The sequence below is a fragment of the Pituophis catenifer genome, unplaced genomic scaffold (assembly GCF_029215685.1).
Source record: "Pituophis catenifer annectens isolate HBS135680 unplaced genomic scaffold, rPitCat1.0.hap2 SCAF_8, whole genome shotgun sequence".
Lineage (NCBI taxonomy): Eukaryota > Metazoa > Chordata > Lepidosauria > Squamata > Colubridae > Pituophis > Pituophis catenifer.
In genome coordinates this window covers 18,871,717-18,895,164 of record NW_027256888.1, presented here as the reverse complement: position 1 = coordinate 18,895,164, position 23,448 = coordinate 18,871,717, and the positions used below count along the sequence as shown (strand labels likewise).

At 37.7% G+C, this 23,448-nt stretch overlaps 1 protein-coding gene across 2 annotated transcripts in view; it reads left to right on the top strand.

Moving 5' to 3' along the window:
- RAPGEF2 (Rap guanine nucleotide exchange factor 2) overlaps nucleotides 1–23,448 on the top strand; it is a 275,274-nt gene that overhangs the window by 158,295 nt on the left and 93,531 nt on the right. For both annotated transcript variants that reach the window (XM_070949029.1, XM_070949027.1), the window contains exon 8: nucleotides 14,539–14,670. In XM_070949029.1, the coding sequence (XP_070805130.1) occupies nucleotides 14,539–14,670 (132 nt within the window). The remainder of the gene's footprint in view (nucleotides 1–14,538; nucleotides 14,671–23,448) is intronic.

Here is a 23,448-nt window from a genome sequence, read left to right as displayed (position 1 = left end):
CGTAACATACCTGTAAGTGAACTTGACTTCTTATTGACTTTGCTTGTCGGAAGGTTGCAAAAGGACACATACTTCAGGACACTGCAACAGTCATATATACATGCCAGTTGCCAAGTGTCCGAATTTCAATCACATGACCACGGGGATGCTGCAACAATTGTTAAGTGTGAAAAATGGTCATAAATAATTTTTTTCAGTACTGTTGTGACTTTGAATAGTCACTAAATGAATGGTACCTGTACCTGTGAATTTGAAATCTTGTCAAGTACTCCATTAATGATTAGATATTTACAGCTTTGGTGCAATATTATTTTTGGATGAAGTATGGAATGAGGAGGTATCAACCAATGCTCCTTGGTGAACATTTATATTTAGTTTGGAGACTGTTAAGTAAGTAAATCTCCTTATTCCTATCCTGCCTTGGTAAGGCACTGGAGCCAGCAGTCAATGGATTTCTTCCCCCCTGGGATTTGCTTGACCTACAGAAGCCGATATAATACAGGCAAGCGCTTGTTACTCTATTTGAAATGTCCATCTGTACTTTAATGAGTGAAATAGTTAAGCAGCTGAGGGGGCGAGCGGCAAGGAATCTGTCTTTCCATTTGAGTTGAATTTTTCGATGTATGGGGGAAAAGGGAGGGAGGCAGTGAGAGATCGACTTACATCATTAGAACTGCATTGAGTGTGCCTGTGTGCAGGTTAAGAGACAGACTACAGTGTCTTTGCTTTCTGCAGGAAGCAGCAATGCCGTTTGTATCCTAAGAGGAATTTTTTATTTAGAAAAGGAAGCGTTCTTTCTACCAAGGAAATGGCTTTCCTTGTGCGTTGCTATGCCAACTGCCTGCAGCCATGGTCTTCCAAAGTAAGCACAATAACGTAATTATATTGCGTATTACATTCAGACTCATGATTCTCTAGGTTTGTTTTTCTCTGTGTATGTGCCTTTGGTGCTCTCCCCCCCTTTGCTTAGTGACATTCCTGGTGTTAGACATGATTTCCTTGAATGTGAGGGACAGACATTATTAAATTAAATGTCTGTCAGTGTTATGCTGCTTAGATTAATTGTGCAAACTTGGCTAGTTGACGGGAACAGAGATCACTGGTCATCCTGTCAGCATCATTAGCAGCTATGGAGGAGGTCCCTATTCAGATGCTCTGCCCTAATTTTTTTATTTTTTAAAAAAAAAATGGGGCTGAGGAGCTCTCTGTCATCGTGATTGCAAACTAAGCAGGAGAAATAACAATCTTGGCTGTGTACAGGAAGCTGGTTGCTGCATCCTGACTAATACTATATGGTTTTAAGCTTTTTTGAGGGAGTTTTGTGTGCAGTCAGCCATTTTAGCTCCCCCCCCTCCTTTTTTTCTCCTTTTTGGTCTCAGGGAATGCTCCTGCTTCTTGTAGAAGAATGCTGGATATGTATGGTGTTGCTAGGCACTTTACCTCTGTGCATGCTTAAGATATAAAGTGTTACAAAAATGGAGGCAAATGCTGTTTGGATTATATTTCTGTACTACCAGTGTGAGAGATTTTGTGAACGATACTTTGAGCTCCTGGCTTGCTTCCCCCCTGTTTTTTTGTTATTTAATTTATTGCAGTAGAGGTTGATTGCTATTCATGATAAATTAGTATATCATGTGCAAATTAAGTTCGGCATATGTTTGTTCATTATGAAACCTCTTGCAATCCCAGCTAACCATGGAGTTATGGGCCAGCAGGAGAAATATTCAGTAAGTATAGCAAATTCTGTTTATTTTAAAAGGGTTTTTCTACATTTAATTTTAAATTGTAGCTGCCTGTATTCTGCTCATTTTACTTTTGTGGAAATAATTGTGAATCATTGCAGTAGGACCAGCTTGAATTTAATTTTTTATTTGTATTTAAAATATTTAAGTTGCATGATTCTAAATAAAGAAGTTTGTAATATTAACTTTATGTAGGTTATACTTAAGTTGAACTTCTGACCATATTTCTTTTGAAGTTAAAATTACTTCAGAATTCACAGTGAAGTGGAATAATTCTCTAATTCGTTTTATGCACATTATAAATCTGCTTTTCCTGTGTGTGGCAAATCTTGTTTGTTAAAAATTGGAATTATTTAAAATTTACAAGCAGTAAATGCTAGTTCTTTTAACTGATCCCATGAGTCAACTATAGTTATATCATCTAGTAATCCCATAGGTAGATGCTGTTTGTTGCATGTAAAGATAGCATTCATAAAAAGAAAAGAAAAATTTTAATTGTTACTCTTGAATGCCAAAAATTTAAGGCCAAAATCCAGAAAACTATAGGTGTGCCCAACAGAACTGCCCTTTTTTTTCTTAAATGGCAGCCCCTTACGCAGCATTGATCAAATTGCCTCAGAAATTCCCCTGAGGTTTCAAAGCAGTTTGCCATGCTATGTAAGAGACTTGTGTTTGAAAAATAGAGGTCAAAAATTCCTTTGGGCAGAGCCAATTCATTTCATGGCTGCCTGAATAATGGCCTTTATTTGTCATTTAAACTTTACAGGACCCTAAAATGTGTGAAAATATATAATAATTAGCACTATGATATATGCTTGTGATTATTCAGTAAACTTTTTTTTAAAAAAATGCTTTGTGCAAATATGACATTTATGAATATCCTACATCCTTAAACAGGTTGCCATATTCCTGCTGAATTGATATAAGGCCTGAGGAGTAGTAGGAACTTTTCCTTGCAATGAAGTGTACTAATCTTCAATAACATATGGATAAAAGTGATACTTGATGTATGAAAGAGGGAAAAGAAATAGATGTTGAAACAATTTTAAAGCTAAAACTGAAACCAGAATGTATCAGATGGTTGTTAGTATTTTTAAACTTAATGATTTTAAAATTGCAAAATAATATTGTGTTAGTGAATTATAATTAAGATACCATTTAGATTCTTTAAATATCTTTAGTAATGCATTACATTCCAGCAGTCTTTATATATTCTTTTCCTTTCTGAATCACTGTGCTGATTCCCCAAAATAAGACATCCCCTGATAATAAGCCCAATCGGGTTTTTGAGCACATGGCAATAAGGCCAAGCGCTTATTTCAGGGTTCAAAAAAATATAAGGTAGGGTCTTATTTTTGGGGAAACGTGTGTGTGTGTGTGTGTGTGTGTGTGTGTGTGTGTGTGTGTGTGTATAAATATAAATAGTAACCATTACCCTAGTGTGCATTCTCTTTCCAATTGGCATGCCGAAAACCCCTAATTTCTCATGCTAATAAGTGAATCAAAGATGGGATGCTTAAGTGATATAGAAACAAAATATTCAAGTTTTATATTGGAACAATATAAAATGTGGGAGGAAGGACAGGAGGAGAACTTGCCCATTGATTGTCACATTAATATAGGAAGACATTACTTAGACTTTTGGATAGCCAGGAATAGTGGGGGGGGGAAAAAGCTTGCAAAAAAAATCCCCTAACTCATCCTTTTGGGAGAGGCAGGTGGAAAGTGACTCAGAATGCTTGTGACTGCTCTAGGCAAATCTCCCCTCCCTCCTGTTCATGTGACACAAAGCAGAGCATATATAGCCATCCTTTGCTTCCTCATCCACACAAAGAAATGGCCAGTGTTGGTAAAGGGGTTGGAAAGAATGACAGAAGTCATGCTCTCCATGCTTTTCCTACTTTGTTGGAAATGAATCTGAAGCACTCCATAGCCTTTTCTTCTATAAAGTGAGTGTCTCTGATGAAAAGTAACAATGGAGAAGGCAAGCCTAATCTATGAAAATCTCCTGAAGCCACCTGATTGGTAATCTTCAAACTCAATGTTTAGAAATCCTTTTCTCCACACCCTTGATTTAATCCATTTTGGAAGGTGATCTTTCTTTTATTGACTTCTCCCCCTTATAGCAAATTTACTTTGTTTTGTTTCAGATTTTATTTAATTATGCTGAAAGAGTCCTCATTACATAATTTCCTATCAACATTCCTTTAGTGGAAAGAATAAAAAAATTGCTTCAGATTACACAGAAGTAAAGTATTATCTTCAATTCTTTAATGCAATTTCATCTATCCTGGAATTGCATGGCTGCCTGCTGGTTCATATTAGAAAAAAATATTGCTGGTTTAAAGAGTTGCAAACAAATACTAAATTTGCTTCTCTGTGTATTACAAAATGTCTTTCTATCACTACCTGTGTATAGTAAAGTATTTTACACTATGAGTCTTTTCCTGGTAATGTGAAAAACAAAGTAAAGTTGTATAGAGATGGACTTTGTTTAGCGACCACGATTGGAACTGCCAACTTGGTTGTTAAGCAAAGCAGACGGTAAGTGAAACTGATTGTGATCATGATCTCACTTCAGCTTTTTGCTTCACAGAGCTTTGAAAGTCATAAATGTGAGAATGTCACAAAGTTACTTTTTCATTACTATTGCAACTGTGAACAGTCACAGTATATAAGACCTGAAGAAGTGTGTGTGTGTGTGTGTGTGTGTGTGTGTGTGTGTGTGTGTGAGAGAGAGAGAGAGAGAGAGAGAGAGAGAGAGAGAGAGAGAGAGATTGAATGCTCTCCTGAATGTCGCTTCATCTGTTTATGAAGTAAAATGAACCAATTATTTCTTCTCAGTGGTATCCTGATTTGGAAGCTCCATCGGAAGGAGATTCGATGTTAGTCTTACAATCTTTTAAAACATGACTACATTTTTATTGATATAAGCATCTACAGAATAGTTGCTAGGTTCCTTTCTAAGCTGGGTTTTTGTTTTGTTTTTTGGTAAATTCTATTTTGTAACTGTTGCAGTCTCCTTTGTTTTATGGCATTATGTACTATTGATGGTCATTTGTTTCTTAAAAAAGCAGAAGTTGATGCAAATCTTACACACAGTCTGTTATATAAAATATTATTTAATAATGTAAAGTTCCATTTCAACCTTTTTCTTTCCATCAGTTAATATTGTCTTCTGTTTGATTTTCTCAGTGCCCCTTTTTATAGTTAAGATATTGTTTTTGTTGGACTAGTTTGAGCATTTTATGGATTTATGAAGCCATAATTTGCCAAATTTATTTATTAAGGTATTTGTTCTATAAAAGTCAAACTTGTTTTAATCTTTTTGCATCATTTCAGTAGGGTTCTTGATAGTTGAACTCCCAGAATCTTCTATATGAGTTGGCCATTGTTAGGTGCTTTTTCATCATTAATTGTTAAGAATTGTTATTTATTTATATCATGAGTTGAGGCACTAGGGATTATATAAAGAAAATGATAAAATTTATTCTCACATTATTGAATTCAACTCATTCACAAGACTCAGCTTAGTACTTGGATTTATAAACAACAAAATACTGCTGTTGTAATTTGGGAGAGTACAGGGATATCAAGCTGAAAAAAAATTGTGTATTAATTTTATTTTGTCAGTTAAAACCTGAATGTTTCTTGGCTTTCTCATCAGTATGTTTGCACAAAGAAAGACAAGAAAACATAATCCTAGTTTATATCAGTAGTTTTGAGTTAGAGGAAGATATTTTTATTGATGAATTGTATAGTTTCATTTAAACATATGCATATTTATCTATACATTAATATAGCAGTACCAACCTTTTGGCACTAGGGACTGGTTTTGTGGAAGACAATTTTTCCACAGACTGGTGGTGATGGTTTTGCATGCTACCTAGATCCTACACATGTGCAGATGAAGCTTTGCTCATCTTTTGAGGCCTGGTTCCTAACAGGCCATGGACGTACCATCTGCAGTCTGGGGATTGGGGACTCTGAATTGATACATACATGGACACTTGCTTAAATGCAGAGAACAAATGAAAGGGAGAGAGAAAATGTGCTACTTTTCCACCTCATAATCGCACAGACAGGAACACTATCTCTAAGTGTATAAAGCTCTTTCCTCATAAAAATATGAAGATTCAGAATAAGCCTTCAAGTAAAAGAACTATATTTTATGTAATAGTATTCCTGTTCATTTTAATATAATTTGTGAAGCTGAAGTGTTTCTGCAGTTCACTTTGGAACATGTGGTTTCAAAAGGACCTAAGAAAAAAAACGTTCATGCATTCATTTTGCATATTGTGCTGTAAAATTGTGTTGTTTTAAATATTATTCACATTTTATTTTTTATGGATTTTTGAAATTATTTTTAGTGTGCTATTATTATTTGTACTTTAAACTTCATGTAAGTCTTCTTCCAATAAATCTTCATTTGTATTCTGTTGGGATTACAATACATTATTGTTATTTAAAGAATCGATGTAATTAATGAAAAGTGTAGGTTGAAAAGCACAAGCTCTGAAAATGTGGATTTAGTTGAAAAATTTGTTGTAGTATGATAAACTGGTAATCCTTTTGCCTTTTATTGTTTTCAAAAGGAGCAACCACTGAGTCATTTCTACAGGTTCTACATTTTTACCACTGTGCTTTTGTTTTGAATAGCAAGCTTTATGTTATGATGTTAGCAGGCTGAGTGCTACGGATGATGAAATTCATGTTCATGAAAAGTATATTACAGGTATAGATTGTAAAGCAATAACTTCTCCGAATAGGAGGAAAACTAGCTTGCCAATGAGAACTGTACTTAGCACCCCAGATTCTGTTAACATTAAGATGATGCTGGGTTTTGAGTAAAGGCAGTAGAAAAAAAATTCTTCTGTTAGATGAATAGCCAGGACTTTGCTCCTTCCAAAAATCTGAATGGCAGCACTGTCAGACTGAGAGTAGCTCAGTTAATCCACCCCACATATGGATTTATATATTATTTACTTTAGTTCCCACCAATATAAATATTTTCTAGACAGTAGACCATCTACTGTGCCCAACTGTAAAATTCGTAGTAATGCCTGGTGGTATTACAACCCATTTGGGATGCTGCGGTATTCCTTTATGAAATTATTTTTGAAAACTATTTAGATATCTCAAAATCTAGAAAGAAGATAGTTGACTGAAGCGAGCATCATATGGCATATGATTACCCTATTTCAGCAGTCTGTTAATAAACTCAGTTTGAGGTCAGGTTGCTTGATAATTGTCTTCCTCACACATTTTATCTTATTGAGAGAAGTATTTTTTTTCAGTCCCATTCTGTATAAATATTTGACATTAGAAGTATTTTTCAGTGAGAATTCCATGATATCTGAATTTTCTATTCAGGAAGTCTAGGTGAGTGCCATTTCTGCTGCCATTCTCTTTGGTCAAGTCTATCCTCCTCCCCTTTCCCTTCTTTCCCCTTTTCTTCCTTCTTTGAGCATCCACTCACTTATTCCCTGAAAGCTCTTTGAAGCCCTTCTTTCTTTTCAAAAACTATCAACGTAAGTATCAAGTTAGCATATCTAGATGGAGCTTTTGAACTTGTCTTATTTCCTGAAGCCAGTTCTGACCTGAAGACAGGTTCTAATTGGTTGATTCTAAGAGCTTATTTTCTTAGGATAGGAGAAGGATATAAACTAAATCAGCAGATGCCACAGTGAGAAAAGGGATTATGAAAGTTTATGAGTTCCAAATGCATATTAGTTGAGAGTGGAAATCTGGTTCAGATATTTAAGGAAGTTTCAGCCTCTTGGTATCTCCCTGAGCATTGCAGAAGGTGGAAGCATTTCACCTCTTTTATGTATGGTAAAATACATATCAGACATATTCCTTGTAGCACTGAAGATATCTGTAGGCAGAGAGACTAGTCATGTGAACTCTAATCCCCATCACCATCTTACAGATGGTTAGAAAATGTACAATTTCTAGAAAACAACTTATTATCTGTTGCCTGGCTGAACTACAGCAGACATCTTAGAGCCTCTGCCTGCTCAGTTCACTGGAGCTGTGGGCTGTGCTGCTTTTCTTTTCTTCCTACTTCCATTTGTATAAAGCAGAGAAAATGGAAACGTTCTTGGCTGATGTTGGGAGAATAAAAATATTGGGGCTTGTGGATTTTAGTAACTCCTGCTTTTCTCTAAATTTCAGCATTTCTTCATGACTTCATAAATCAACAAAACCAATCTGATAATATTCTGGGAACTTTGTAATTTTTATATCACCTCTATGGCCACTAAATCTGTCATAAATCAATAATGGGGGTAATTTAATATAATGTATGTGCAATTTAGTGTGCTGTCTCTCCCGTCACACTTCCATTGTATTTTAAACACTTCAAGCATTTCTCGTGTAAAAAGTATTTTTGAAATATATTGCTACCTTCAGGACATATAAAGGAAATGGATTACAGATTGTGTATGGCTGGCATTATACAGCTTTCTGTCACTAGATCATCCTCCTTATATTCTGATAGGCCCCAAGCTAGAATTTCTCACCACTGAGATCCAGTCTTCTCCTTTAATTGTGTTCTTCAGTTAAGATCTGGTAATTCCATCATGCACAGGAGGGCAGATTGATGTGATTGAAAATATGAGTTTAACATACAACTTCCTTCCTTCCTTCCTTCCTTCCTTCCTTCCTTCCTTCCTTATTTTTGATATTACAAATTGATCTTATGGGTGAAGTTTATTATTATTGAGGGGCACATGGGTTGATTATGTTTCTGATCATTAGCCAATCAGATTATTTAGGAGTCAATAGAGTAATAAAGTAAATCAATTCAAGATGTTAGTGCCATATATGTCTTGCCCTTTTGAATTTGTGGGATCATCCCCCTCCAGGTAGTATCTGCCCACTTTACATAGTCTACCAGGAGAGAATGATTTGAAGGACCCGGATTGTGGGGGCAATAAGCCAACTTTGTATAGAATAACACCGCTTGGGGGGGGGGCAAAAGCCCTAATAAGGAGGTATATACAAAAAAGTATGCAGGCTATTGCTATAATGCATTGTAAGCCGCCCTGAGTCTACGGAGAAGGGCGGCATATAAATTGGATTAATAAATAATAAATAAATAAATTATTGGATTCTCAGTGGCAGCTCCTTCAGTTTAGAATAGTTAGGTCAGCATTTGCTCTTTTGTCATTTAAGAAGCTGATTAAAAAGCAATCCTTTTCCATAGGAGATTCAATAAGGGAGATTTTATTGAGGACAGGAACAGATTTTGTTTTAAAGTTTTAATACTGAATTAATATATGAAATTTTTAAATGTATTGATATTGTAAGCTATCTAGAATCATTCAAATGGGTGACAAGACATACAATTATTTTTATGTTTATATTTTATGCTTTTGAAGATTATTGCAATGGATAAAACTAGTTATCTGGCTATCTTACTAGAATTGCTGCTAAACAATTATTAAAAGTTTAGGAAATGATGTATTTATATAAACATTGTGTTTACTATATTGTTTTAGGTTTAATGGTTGGCCATTACCATTAGATATTATGTTGTGTTGTGTTATATTGTTATGATATGATATATGATATATGATATATGATATATGATATATGATATATGATATTCATTATGGCCTGTGGTTGAAGCACTTTAGCCACAGAATGCTGGTTGGTAGAGCCCAGGAGGTATTCCCTTTCTACCATAGCACTGTGGAACATTCTCTATCCCGAGAGTAGGACAGCCCTGACCCTGCTAGCATTTTGTAAGGCCCTAAAATTCTGGTTAACTGTGGGAAGGGTCCTGTCTCCTGGCTAACAGCGACTGTTGGTTGTGATATTTTCCTTAGCTGAAAGTATTTTAATTTTATATTTATATTGGAATTGTTTTTAATCTATTTTTAAAATGTTCATCATCCAGAGTCACTTGACAGGAGACAATACAAGTTGAAAAATAATAATAATAAATCATGATTAAACAACCATTTAAATTGAGCCAGCCAGCAGTGTGTAGCAGCTGCCAAAACAGTTCTAAGCTGCATAAACAGAGGGATAGAATCAAGATCACGTGAAATGTTAATACCACTTTATAATGCCTTGGTAAGGCCACACTTGGAATCCAGAAATCCAGTTTTGATCACCATGATGTAAAAAAGATGTGGAGACTCTAGAAAGAGTGCAGAGTAGAGCAATAAAGATAATTAGGGGACTGGAGGCTAAAATATATGAAGAACGGTTGCAGGAACTGAAAAGAAGGACTAGGGGTGACATGATAGCAGTGTTCCAATATCTCAGGGGCTGCTACAAAGAAGAGGGAGTCAAGCTATTCTCCAAAGCACCTGAGGGTAGGACAAGAAGCAATGGGTGGAAACTAATCATGGAGAGAAGCAACCTAGAACTAAGGTGAAATTTCCTGACAGAACAATTAATCAGTGGAACAACTTGCTTCCGGAAGTTGTGAATGCTCCAACGCTGGAAGTTTTTAAGAAGATGTTAGATAATCATTTGTCTGAAGTGGTGTAGGTTTTTCTGCCTAAGCAGGGGGTTGGACTAGGAAACATCCAAGTTCCCTTCGAACTCTGTTATTCTGTTCCGTTCTGATTGACTCGTAAAGTCAGAAATTATCTTTATTTCTGTAACTAGTGATTGAAATTATAAAACAGTATATGCAACTGTATGTAAGAACTCCTCCTTCTCCTCCTCTTCTCCCTGGAGAATTGTTAAAGTGTCATATTTATTGGTGATTCTGGGACTTGTATTCTCAATATATATTTCTGGAGGCCATTAGATTAATATAAATTATATGAAAGTTAACCATTTATTTAAAGTAACATTCCAATGTAAAATACCTTAATTGGATTTTATCCTATGTTGGGTATGTCTCTTTTTCATGTCTATAAATAAAATTAGGTCATTGTTCTGTAATCAGATGTATTGACTCTTACCCTTTTAATTTACTGAATCAGACAACTAAAATTTTATCTCAATGGGTCAGGTTCACTTAGCGACTGCTTTGCTTAAGAACAGAGCTGCGAATCCCAATTGTGATTGCTAAATGAGGGCTATGTTTACAGATTCTGTTAAAAGGCATAAGTTTTTTTTAAAAAAACCTGTAGGTCATTTCCATCAGATATATGGAGTGCCTAGACGGATGAGGATTTAATTTGGGGCAGAGATGGAAGGAAAGGAGGGCAATAGAGATTGCTTATGCTGATACAGGTGCACATAGGACAGATTATAAGTACTTTAACAATTGTAAGGTGTTAAAACACATTGTTGAGCCTTTTTGAGATTGCCTATAACCTTTCCATATATGTGAGTTCAGTAATCTGTAGCTCAGTGGTGGTGTTAAACTCTTGCTTTTTCAAGATGGCTTGAGTTATGCCACACATTGTTCTTGGACGTCGAAATGCTCTGATGTTACATTTTCATTGTTTTGAGTTCTAATGTCAAACTGTATATTAATCCTTCTGCACAAAACTGGTCCCTGTTATACATTTATATTGATTATACATTGATATTTATATTGCAGATAATGGCATATATCACAATAGAGGAAGACCATGAAAGCACTTTAATCTTGTGCATACTCTTATTGGAACCTGTAATGATGTTGTTGGTGTAGGTAGACTTTCTTAGACAATTAGATGTCTTGTAAGATCTGGTTCCCATATTAAGGTTGTAGGGTCTGGTTCCCATGTTAGTTTCATTGTCTTGTTTTTTATTGTTGCTTGGGAGAATTTGATTAAGAATGAGCAGTTTGGGCCTGCCATCAAGTGCTTGTGAAAGTGCAGTTTCATTGTCCAGTGGGTGGTTTATTAACAATACATTAGAGTGATTTGAGCTGTAAACAACATGCTAAAGCAGTTTTTTATGTCCAGAATGTGCGGATAACGTTTGGAAGTGACTCAGACAGATGTGTCCCTAATTCATTGAACTATAAAAAGCAGGAGGAGGCTCAGTGCAATCAGATTTATAAAATTATGTTATAGGTAATCTCAGTAAAAGTAGTTTTAGCTTTCTTGTGGCATTGATTTCTTGGCCTGGAGTATCTAGTGAAGCTAACACAAGGCATGCTGTTTTAGCAGCAGTGATTATCACTTAAAATTTATGGGGAGTCCTTGACTTATGACCACAATGGAACTGGAATTTCCATCTAAGTTCTAAGTTCTTAGTCTTAATGACTAAGCAATGCAGTCACAGCTGATTTTACAACCTTTTTTGCCATTGTGGTTAAGCAAATTGCTAAGAAAATCACATCATCATGTGAATCCATTGTGTCCCAGAATCATTTGAATCTTAGTAAATACATGCTGGTTGCCAAGCACCCGAATTTCGATCTATGTAACCATGGGGATGTTACAGTGGTCAGAAGTGCAAATGATCATAAATTGAGGACTTCGTGGAAGATGTTGGTATAGTTATGTTGCTGGTATAAGGTCTGAGCAATAAGGTAGTGAACTCTGATATTTCAGTTGTGATAGTTCCAGTGTTTGAAACAATATGAGTGAGTGACTAGTTTGAATATTTGAGGAAGTAAATAGATGATGCCTAGTTGGGCTACTGGGGTGTTTCCATATAGTAAAGTTAGTTCAGCATAGAAAATTAGAAAGAGATTGAAGAAGGCTAAAGGTCTATGGAGAACCTATGTCCTCAAGGTTACCTGAGTAGTGCAAATGGTTGTGCAGCCTTCTTGGAACTGCTGAAAGGACTGTGTTGTGAGCTGTGCTTTCTGCAGGATATTTTCTGTCCTGTGTCCCTTCGCTGTTTTACATAGGCACAGGCTGTGGGGATGAGTTGTGTTGTCTGCATCTCAAACTGAAATGCAAATGGTTCCTGTAGTCTGCATTTTTTTGGAAATCCGTTCATACTCCCATACCATTCAAAGGATGTTCATCCCAAAGTGCATAGCTAAATATCTATGGAGATTCTCAATATCCTGGTCATGGTTGTCCCAAAGGTGCTTTTTCCAGAGGCAACTGGACTTTCTTGTTTTCCCTTGAAGACGTTTCACTTCTCATCCAAGAAGCTTCTTGACTGGATGATGAGGAATGGAAGGATTTATATTCCTTGAAGTCATTTGCATTCTTTTAGAGAGTCATTGAGGACACTTGGGGGTTTGTCTGTGTCTTCAGGGTCACCTGAGTAGTGACCTATCTAAGAATATACAGTATTTATGATTATATTTTAGCTAATAGTTACAAGTGACAATATTTAACAAAGTTATGTTTCTCTTTTCCCTGTATTTCTTTAATGGGCCACCTCTGTGAAGTGTTTTATCTATGTAGTTATGTGAAGGTAGAAGAGAGGAGTAGAATGTGTTTAAACAAGCATTATATGACTATAATAGTGTAAATTTACTGATCTGTACAAAACTGAATAGGATGGTATGGAAAGTAAATTATAAGGTATATCTAGGTGATTAAATGCAGACCAAAGATGGAAAGTACAAGGGAATCACTACTACTATCAATATCAGCTGAATTTCTTTAAATTCAGCTGGGAAATATCTGTGTTCTTGAAAATGTCCTTCAGCTGTTTGAAGACTTCAATTTGGGAACAGTTCAGTTGAGCTGAGCTACGTCTCGTTCTGTATACTGTTGTTCAATATTTGTGGTCCAATCATTTATTCCATGCTTGGTTCAGTTCCAAAATAAAAAATGGTTAGAGAAGCAAATTGAGAGGAGGCAAGAAATACTTTATTGTGTGTCCAAGAGATGGTCAGAGTGCTGGTACTTCCGGAAATTATAAGTAGCTAAGGTTTCCAGAAATTAGAAAAAAATGTGCATCAGAATTCTCAATAAATTTCCACATACTTGGTACCAATAAATTTTCAGACGTAAAATTTTTGAAAAAAAATATTGTTATTGAATACATAAGACTCATTCTTTCCATTAGAGCTTAAAGAAAATATTATATATTATACCAGTTTTTAACATGCTTCTTTTCAAAATAAGGGTTGGAGAATGTGTAAATCATGTTTTAAATAGCATTTTTTTTGTTTTTTAATCTCATACTAATATGTGAGGAACACATGAAAAAGCATTGCCAAGTCTAAAATCTTAGTATAGTAAGTCATCAATTTTAAAAACATTAGTTTAGCAGAATTTAGATGTAACAAACAACAAAATTTTCCTGCTAATATCTCAGGTAGCAGATAAATTCTATTTTATGGATTTTTAAAAGAAATTTTGATAAATTGTATCAATTTATATCTTTTGTGTAATGATGATTGTTGTTAAACAATGTCAATTGACTGAATGTAAATTTGACTATAATTCATACCTAACACATAGCTTTTCCCTGACAAACTGAGGGTTATTGTACTTATAATTTCTGTGGTCCTTAGGCATCAGAAAGGATGGATACTTATTCCAGTAACTGAAATAGTGTTTCTAGTTCTGTACAAATTATTTATATTTAAAAATTAACAGGGGTTCCACTCATATAGATCAGTACTTGAAATCTTAACTGCACTCATAATACTCCTATCAATTCTAAAACTCGTATTGATTTCAGTAGAAATTACTGCTAAATGGGGCTTATTGAAAGGTCTGTTTTAGATATGCATATTCCTTTCTTTGAAAAATAACAAAGGTTGTTGCTGTTTAAGCATAATGAGCATTCAAGGTTTTCATCTTTGAATATGAAGCATTACATTTTAATATTTCTTCCCAATATTTTTTAACTATGAATATGCTTAATAATTTGTTCATATATTAGAAAAAACATGTATTATGAAGTTTTAAAAATTTTATGAAATCTTTGCCATTATACAAAACCTAAATACATTTTTCTCTTCTGTCCACAGCTACCTGCAGATTTTACAAAACTGCACCTCACTGACAGTCTCCACCCACAGGTGACCCACGTTTCATCTAGTCATTCAGGATGTAGCATCACTAGTGACTCTGGCAGTAGCAGTCTATCTGATATCTATCAGGTATGCTACAACTGTTTTTAGAATCTCATTCCCAGTTAAATCTTAACAATTGTATATTCTTGTTGTATTACTTTGCAAATCTAAGCAGAATTGTGAAACCAACAGTGATTTATGTTGATGACAAACAATTACCAACTATCCAAGTAATAGCAACTGGTATGAAAACTATTGGAAGGTGTAATTCAGCAGCATATCATGGATTAGAGGTTATCTTCTTACAGAAATGCTTATGTATAATTTGATATATATGCTTATGTATAATTTCATTAATTTTTAAGTTATATGAACATGAGTTGGAATTTTGAAGTTGAAAGTAGAACAATTTGATTCATACCTAGTTACAATTATCAGCAAGCATATTGTGGCTAAATAACGCTTTGCAGCATGCAGTAGTTATTTTGTCATATAATATATATTTCTATCTGCTTTTGGTAGAAGAGCTTGTTTGCTTTGACTAATTAATAATTACCAACGAAGTCTAAAAGATGAATCATAGAAATATTTTATAAGTTTTTTTTGTTACTTTTCATACAACTAAGCAAATTCAGATACTTAGCTTTTGGTTTTTATGGAGGACCTATTAGATATAAAATTGTAACCAGAAGTAATTTCAATATTTATAAATGATACAGTGGAAGCTAGTTTCCCAATGTAGGAATACTGAGAATGTGAACATGTGAATATAGATAGTCCTTGACTTATGACCGCAATTGAGCCCAAAATTTCTGTTGCTAAGCTAAGCAAGACAATTGTTAAGTGAGTTATGCTCCATTTTATGAACTTTCTTGCCACAGTTGCTAGGCGAATCACTGCAGTTGTTAAGTTAGTAACACAGTTGTTAAGTGAATCTGGCTTCCCCATTTATTTTGCTTGTCAGAAGGTTGCAAAAAGGGATCACATGAACCCAGGACATTGCAAGGGTCATAAATATGAGTCAGTTGCCAAGCATCTGAATTTTGATCACATGACCATGGAGATGCTGCAGTGATCATTAGTGTGAGAAACGATTGTACAGTTGCAAGAAAATGTATGTGAACCCCTTGGGATTACGTGGAGTTTTGCATGAATTGGTCATAAAATGTGCTCTGAACTTCATCTAAGTTACAACAATAGAAAAACACAGTCTGCTTAAAATAATACTACACAAACATTAGATGTTGCCATGGTTTAATTGAACATAACATGTAAACATTCACAGCGCAGGGAGGAAACAGTATGTGAACCTTTGGACTTAATAACTGGTTGACCCTCCTTTGGCAGCAATAACCTCAATCAGACGTTTCCTGTAGTTGCAGATCAGACCTGCACAACAATCTGGAGTAATTTTGGACCACTCCTCTTCACAAAACTGTTCCAGTGTAGCAATATTCTTGGGATGTCTGGTGTGAATCACTCTCTTAAGGTCATGCAACAGCATTTCAATCGGGTTGAGGTCAGGACTCTGACTGGGCCACTCCAGAAGGCATATTCTGTGCTGTTGAAGCCATTTTTTTTGTTGAATTACTTGTATGCTTTGGGTCATTGTCCTGTTGCATCACCCATCCTCTGCGGAGCTTCAGTTGGCGGACAGATGGTCGTACGTTTTCCTGCAAAATGTCTTGATAAACTCTGGAATTCATTTTCCCATCAATGACAACAATCCGTCCAGGCCCTGAGGCAGCAAAGCAGCCCCAAACCATGATGCTTCCTCCGCCATGTTTTACAGTGGGGATGAGGTTTTGATGTTGGTGTGCTGTGCCTTTTTTTCTCCACACATAGTGTTGTGTGTTCTTCCCAAACAACTCAATTTTGGTTTCATCTGTCCACAGTATATTTTGCCAATAGTGCTGTGGAACATCCAGGTGCTCTTTTGCAAACTTCAAACGTGCTGCAATATTTTTTTTGGACAGCAATGGCTTCCTCCGTTGTGTCCTCCCATGTACTCCATTCTTGTTTAACGTTTTCCTTATTGTAGATGTGTCAACAAAAATGTTAGCATGTGCCAGAGATTTCTGTAGGTCTTTAGCTGACACTCTAGAATTCTTCTTTACCTCATGAAGCATTCTGCGCTGTGCTCTTGCAGTCATTTTTACAGGACGACCACGCCTAGGGAGAGTAGCAACAGTGCTAAACTTTCTCCATTTGTAGACAGTCTGTCTTACCATGGACACATGAACATCAAGGCTTTTGATGTAGGCAAGAGCCTTGATAGTACAGGGGTTTAGTGCACCCTGTTATTAACACAGCTGCCTGCAATTTCTGCTGGTTCGAATCTCTCCAAGGCTCAAGGTTGACTCAGCCTTCCATCCTTTCTAAGGTAGGTGAAATGAGGACCCAGTTTGTGGGGGCAATAAGCTGACTTTGTATAAAATATACAAAAGAATGAAGGCTATTGCTTAAAGCATTGTAAGCCGCCCTGAGTCTCCGGAGAAGGGCGGCATATAAATCAAATTTAAAAAAAAAAAAAAAAAAGGCTTTTGGAGATACTTTTGTAACCCTTTCCAGCTTCATGCAAGTCAACAATTCTTGATCGTAGGTCTTCTGAGAGCTCTTTTCTGCGAGGCATGTTTCGCATCAGACAGTGCTTCTTGAAACCAGTAAACCCAAAACAGGTGTGTGTTTTTAAAGGGCAGGACAGCTGTCAGCAACACATCCAATATCATCACACTGATTGGAGTCAAGGTTGGCTCACTCCTGGCTCCAATTAGTTCTTGGAGAAGTCATTAGGCCAGGAGCTCACATACTTTTTCCTCCCTGCACTGTGAATGTTTACATGTTATATTCAATTAAACCATGGCAACATCTAATGTTTGTGTAGTATTATTTTAAGCAGACTGTGTTTTTCTATTGTTGTGACTTAGATGAAGTTCAGAGCACATTTTATGACCAATTCATGCAAAGTCCACGTAATCCCAAGGGGTTCACATACTTTTTCTTGCAACTGTAAGTCACTTTTTTCAGTGCCATTGTAAGTTTGAACGATCACTAAATGAACTGTTGTAAATTGTGGACTACCTGTAAAACCTAAACATTAAGTGTGAGGAATACAAAGCAGGGTTTTCATTAAGCTGCTGGAAGAATAGGAGACTATGAGAAAAAGATGAATTTAAAAGAAGAGGTTCAGAACTTCATTCTGTCTGAGGACAATCTCCTACTTGATGTGGTTTTAGTCAATAATAGCTATGTTGTGGTTTTATTACAGACTAAGATTAAAACCTTATGAAATAGTTGATTGCCCAAAAAAGTTTGAATTAACTAAGAGTGGAGAGCCTGTTTCCAGCTATTATTGTTCCTGCAAACCGATGATTGCATAGTAAAATTATAAAACTTGGAGATTATTTCTAGAAGTTCCCCAGTTTTGTAGAACCACTGAACATTTATTCTCTTTATCAGCAAGGAGGATAAACATCAACTGAAGCTAACTAGCTCTTTCTATCTCATTAGGAAATATTAGGGTATATGCAAATACATCTCTCCCAACCCAGTTAAGAATATCCTGTGATTAGAGCCTACACATCATATATTCCAACTTCCAGGTCAATTCAGTTTCCAAAGTACAAGATACAGTTTTAGAGTCTGATATTTGGCCATTCCTTAGATGACTTTTGTAAAGGAGACTCCATTTCATCTTTAAACAATCTTTCATGTGAAAGGTCTCATGCTGCTAGGAAGGTTCTCACACAAGTCAACTGATAACTGCTTTTCCTTTTTTTTAAAAAAATAATAATCTTTATTTACATTTATCATTAAAAAAAAAGACAACACACCAGATAAATGACAAACAGAACAACAAAACAAATAACATACATGCCTATAAGTAGTACCTTAATAACTTAATATTCGGTACAATACATCTATATTATGTTCCGGGGGAGACAGAACAACCTAATTTACATTTGTAAATCAGTTAGGTCTATCCGACCTCACTTTACTTGTATAGTATAAGTTTTTCAATAAATACAACTCCTAATCTGGTTTGGGTTATAGTTTTCTCTTTGATAGCCAAATATATAGTTTTTCCCAAGATAAACATGTTTGTGTTTGGTCTCTGTCTTTCAGTTTTTTAGTCAATTTATCTGCTTCCGCACAATCCAAAATCTTCTTTATAATTGCTTCCTCTGATGGGGTATTTTTATCTTTCCAGAGTTGAGCATATGTTAATCTCGCTGCTGTGATAATGTGTAATGCAGGTACCATGAATCTTTTGTAATATTTTCCGGTTTGGAGCCGAGCAAGCATGTCTCTGATTGCCATTCAATCTCTTGGTTTAAGATCTCGTTGAGCCACTTTTTTATTTTTCCCCAAAATTTTACTGCTTCTGGGCACGTCCACCATTGGTGATAGTAAGTGCCACGCTCAAACCCACACTTCCAGCATTCAGCGGACTGTCCAGTAAACATTTTGGCCAATCTATCGGGAGAGAGATGCCATCTATATAGCATCTTGTAAATATTTTCTTTGTATGCCATAGAAACTACTAGCTTCATATTCCTCCACCAAATCTCTTGCCATTTTTCCAGATGGATTGAGTAACCAAAATTTTTCCCCCAGGCAATCATTGTATCCTTTATTATCTCGTCGCCAATCTCTAACCTCATCAATAGTTTGTAGCTTTTAGAAATCATGCCTTTTTCCTGGCCCATCAAGATTTTGTCTAATTCCTGCAAGTCGACATATATACCTTTCCTATCTCTGTCTTTTTTATATTTTGATTGGATCTGTAGATAGGTCCACCAATCCAATTGTAATCCCTGGGAATTCAACTCCTGTTTTGGCTTTAGCTCTCCTCGTGCGTTCAGCAAATCTTTGTACATTAATTTTTTCACAGGGTTATATAATTTTGGATATGTCAATGCTTCTAGAGGTGATATCCAGTACGGTGTTTTATATAGTATTTTTTACTGATCTTCTCCCAATTTTGAATTAAGATGTTCCTTATATAGTGCCGGGTAAACCATTTGCTTTGTGGGGTGTTATCCCTCCAGAGTGCCATATGCCAGCCCTGTTGTAAATCATGGCCTTCTATCTTGAGAAGACGGCTATTGCCTAAGGTGATCCATTCTTTTACCCAGACTAACAGAGTGGCTGAGTAGTAGTTCTCCCAACATGGTAAACCCAGGCCTCCCTTTTCTTTTATCTCCTGCATCATTTTTTTTTTTAATCCGGGGTTTATTCCCCTGCCAAATAAATTTAGTTATTGCTTGATTTAGACCCATAAAGAATTTTTTTGATAGATTCGCTGGGGCAGTTTGAAACAAAAAATTACACTTCGGTAAAATGTAAGATTTTATTGTTGTTACACATCCCAAGAGTGATAGTTGAATTTTACCCCACTTGTCAAGGTCTTTTCTTGTTTGGGTTAGTAATTTATTATAATTGTCCTCTTGTATGCTCGAGCATCTGCCGGCTAACCAGATTCCCAAATATTTAATTTTATTGACTACTCTTAATCCAGTCGCTTCTTTTCCATTGCACTGCTTAGGCAATTCAAGCGTGGGTTTTCTCTCCTGCTTGCTAGAGACTGAGTGTAGTATTTCTTTAAATCTCTTGTGACCATGCCTCCCTTGCTCGGCTGAGCCTCAGTTGTTTCGCTCAGTCTAGCTGTAGGGACGTGTGTAGCACTGCTGTAGCAGCTAGTGAGACTAGATTAGCTTAGGTCAGTAGGTTTAGAAATTTTTTTTGTTCTTATTCTTATTCTTGTTCTTAAACGTGGAAGCAGAAGATAAGAGACTGAACAGCTTGAGGCTGCAGCTGATTCTTCACTGCTGGCGGTGGGTGAGTTGACGGTGGGGCTCCAGGTCGCTATCCCGCCCCAACACCTTCTAAGCAGCAATCGGAGTTTTGTCCCGGGTGGGCAGCTCCGGATGGCTGTTCTTGCCGCTTGTTTGGCCGCCGGTGTGTGAGCTGGTTACCCGGTCCTCCAGAACAACCACCACCGCCATTTTGCTCCCGTTATTGGAGGGCAGCTCCAGAGTCACTGCTCGGTATACCAAGGCAAACTCTGTGTATTCCAAGTGCCTTGCGTCGCTTAAAGAGCATTTTGCTCTCACGCCTTTGAAATTGGTCTTGTCAGTTGTGGAGAGGATCAGTGATCCGGACTTGATTGGGGGTGCTGCGGCGGCACGCAGGAGGCTTCGTGATTGGCTTCGCGCCATTTTGCAACAGGTTTGACAGACCGGCTCGGCGTGAGGGGATTTTGAATCTCCCGCCGTAAATTGTGGGCTGCATTATGAGGCAAGGATCAATGGGGTGTATTCCTTCTCTGACAGTGTTCACTGCAAGGAAAGTCAGGGCGTTGGGAGAAGAAGTTCGGTCTTGCGCCATTTTATTCCTGAGGCGCTGACTGACTGTTGAAGTTTGGCGCCATTTTCAATGGCTGCCACAGCATTGCGGAGTTTGCCCTGCAGTGACATTTAGCATCACAATTGTGTTTTTGGTCAGACATTGAGGGCACCATGGGAGATCAGGAATTTTCCTCAGACATAGAGCAGCCTCTTACACCCCCCCCGAGCTAAGAAAGCCTCTAAATCTAGATCCAAGAGCTCTGCCTCATCGTCCAGGAAGGACTCTGGGAACATTACTCCTAGATCTGCTTGTTATGATAAGGATGCCCAGAGAAGGCACAATGCTCTGGAAAGACAATTTGCTACGGCTCAGAAAAAAACCCAACCATTGGATGCTCCTGCTGTTTCTCAGTCAGGATCTGTGGAGGATTTATCACAGCCTAATATTTCCCGGTCTCAATCTGGGGCTGAATTGTCACAATATGGGGCACATGAGGGAGTTACGGATACTCACCATGGCACTCTGGGGGGGGGTCGCAGGTAATGCAGTCTGAGACACATTTGGCACCGGAAGCTACATTCACCCTGACAGCAGCGAGGCTCTGTGCAGGGGAAGGGCTGGAACCTGCCCAACCACTAGATTTTCAAGCCTTAATTAGTAATGCCTTGGCCCAGGCTCTGGACTCAGGTCTTAATCAACGGGGCCACATGCCATCAGTTTTGTCTCGGTGGCAGTCTCAACCCCGAACCCAGCCAATCCCTAGGCCTTTGTCACCTACCCAGCAGGAATCTATTAGTAGTGAGAATTCCTGGCAAGCAGAGGGAGACCATGGGGACCCTGAGTTTTCTGAGGATGAAGCGGTGTTACCGGATAAACTGGCTTTCACTACTCTCTTTCGTCCATCTGTGTTCAAAACATTACTTCGTAAAGCCAAAATGGTAACTAACATGGGGACGATTGTGAATCCACAAGATCAAGACCAAGGGGCGTTTAAGCCTCATGGGGAGCTGTTCACAGTTCCTACTCCAGATCAGGAATTTATACCTTGCTCAGAATTGTTCTCTGCAGTCATTAAGAGACAGTGGGACCAGCCGGGTGCTGTATTGGCCGCTTATGGTCATGATAAAAAGCTTTACTGTGCAGATCCTGTTTTGGATGGGTTGCTGAATCTTCCTATGGTAGATCCACCAGTAGTCAGCCTTACATTTTCCACTGTATTGTCTAATGACATAGTGGAAGTTTTGAAAACAGAGGATAGGCGGGCAGAAGTTTCATTTTGGAAAACTCACCAGGCGGCTGCTTGGGCCGTAAAAGCTGCAACATCGGCATCCTTTTTTAATCGCGCCACTTTAATCTGGCTGCGACAATTGCTTGAATGTCTTCCTCCTGAGGACATACGGCTCCAACAGGATATTAATAAAATGTTAGCGGCTACTGAGTATTCGGCAGATGCGTCCTTAGATGTGGCTAAATTTGCGGCACGAGCATTGGCCTCTACAGTAACATCCCATAGACTCCTTTGGTTATGCCCTTGGAAAGCAGATTTAAAGTCTAAATGGAAATTGGCTTCAGCTCCTTATAGGGGATCTGACCTTTTTGGGGCTGCCTTAGATCCAATACTAGTAGAGGGGAAGGATAAAAGGAAGGTGCTTCCGGTTTCTTATCGGAGACCGGACCACAGAATTTCATCATATTCTCAGTGGCAGCCCTTTCAGCAGGACTCTGGACCCGGCGGGTCCTACTATAACAAATCTTACTCCCAGGGGTTTGACAGATAGTCTGATAGACAGGGACTGGGGCAAATATCACCCTCCCTCATGGAGAACATTTTGGGGAACAGGGTCCAGACCCGCTAAACGGGGCAAGTGACTCTCCATCTCCTCTTCCCATTGGCGGGCACCTAAGCCAATTCCTCGACCAATGGGAAGTGGCTACGTCTGAAGCTTGGGTTCTTTGGATGGTGGGGCTGGGTCTCACCTTAGAATTCCATGCCAAACCCCCAGACTGTTACATTCAATGTCCGGTTTCCCAGCAGCCGGAGAAACGTCAGCAAATGACTATGGAAATCCAACATTTGTTGGACATCGAAGCCATAGAACTGGTGCCATCGGGGCAAGAAAGAACAGGGGAGTAGTCAGTACTATTCCTGGTGTCCAAGACTTCGGGGGGCTGGAGAGGGATCTTGAACCTCAAATTCAACAACAAATTCATTCAATACAAGAGGTTCAAGATGCAATCCTTCAGAACTATCTTGGGATGCATAAGAGAGGGCGTTGTCATGACATCACTGGACCTCCAGGAGGCATATCTGCATGTGCCAATTCATCCGGAGCATCGCAGATTCCGGAGATTTGCGTATGCCAACTGGCATTAATCAATATCGGGCCATGCCGTTCGGCCTGTCATCGGCCCCGAGAACATTCACCAAACTGTTAGCTGCGGTTGTAGGTACTATACACCTGGTCCCGGTACGCATTTTATGTTACCTTGACGATATATTGATTCTGTCGCCCT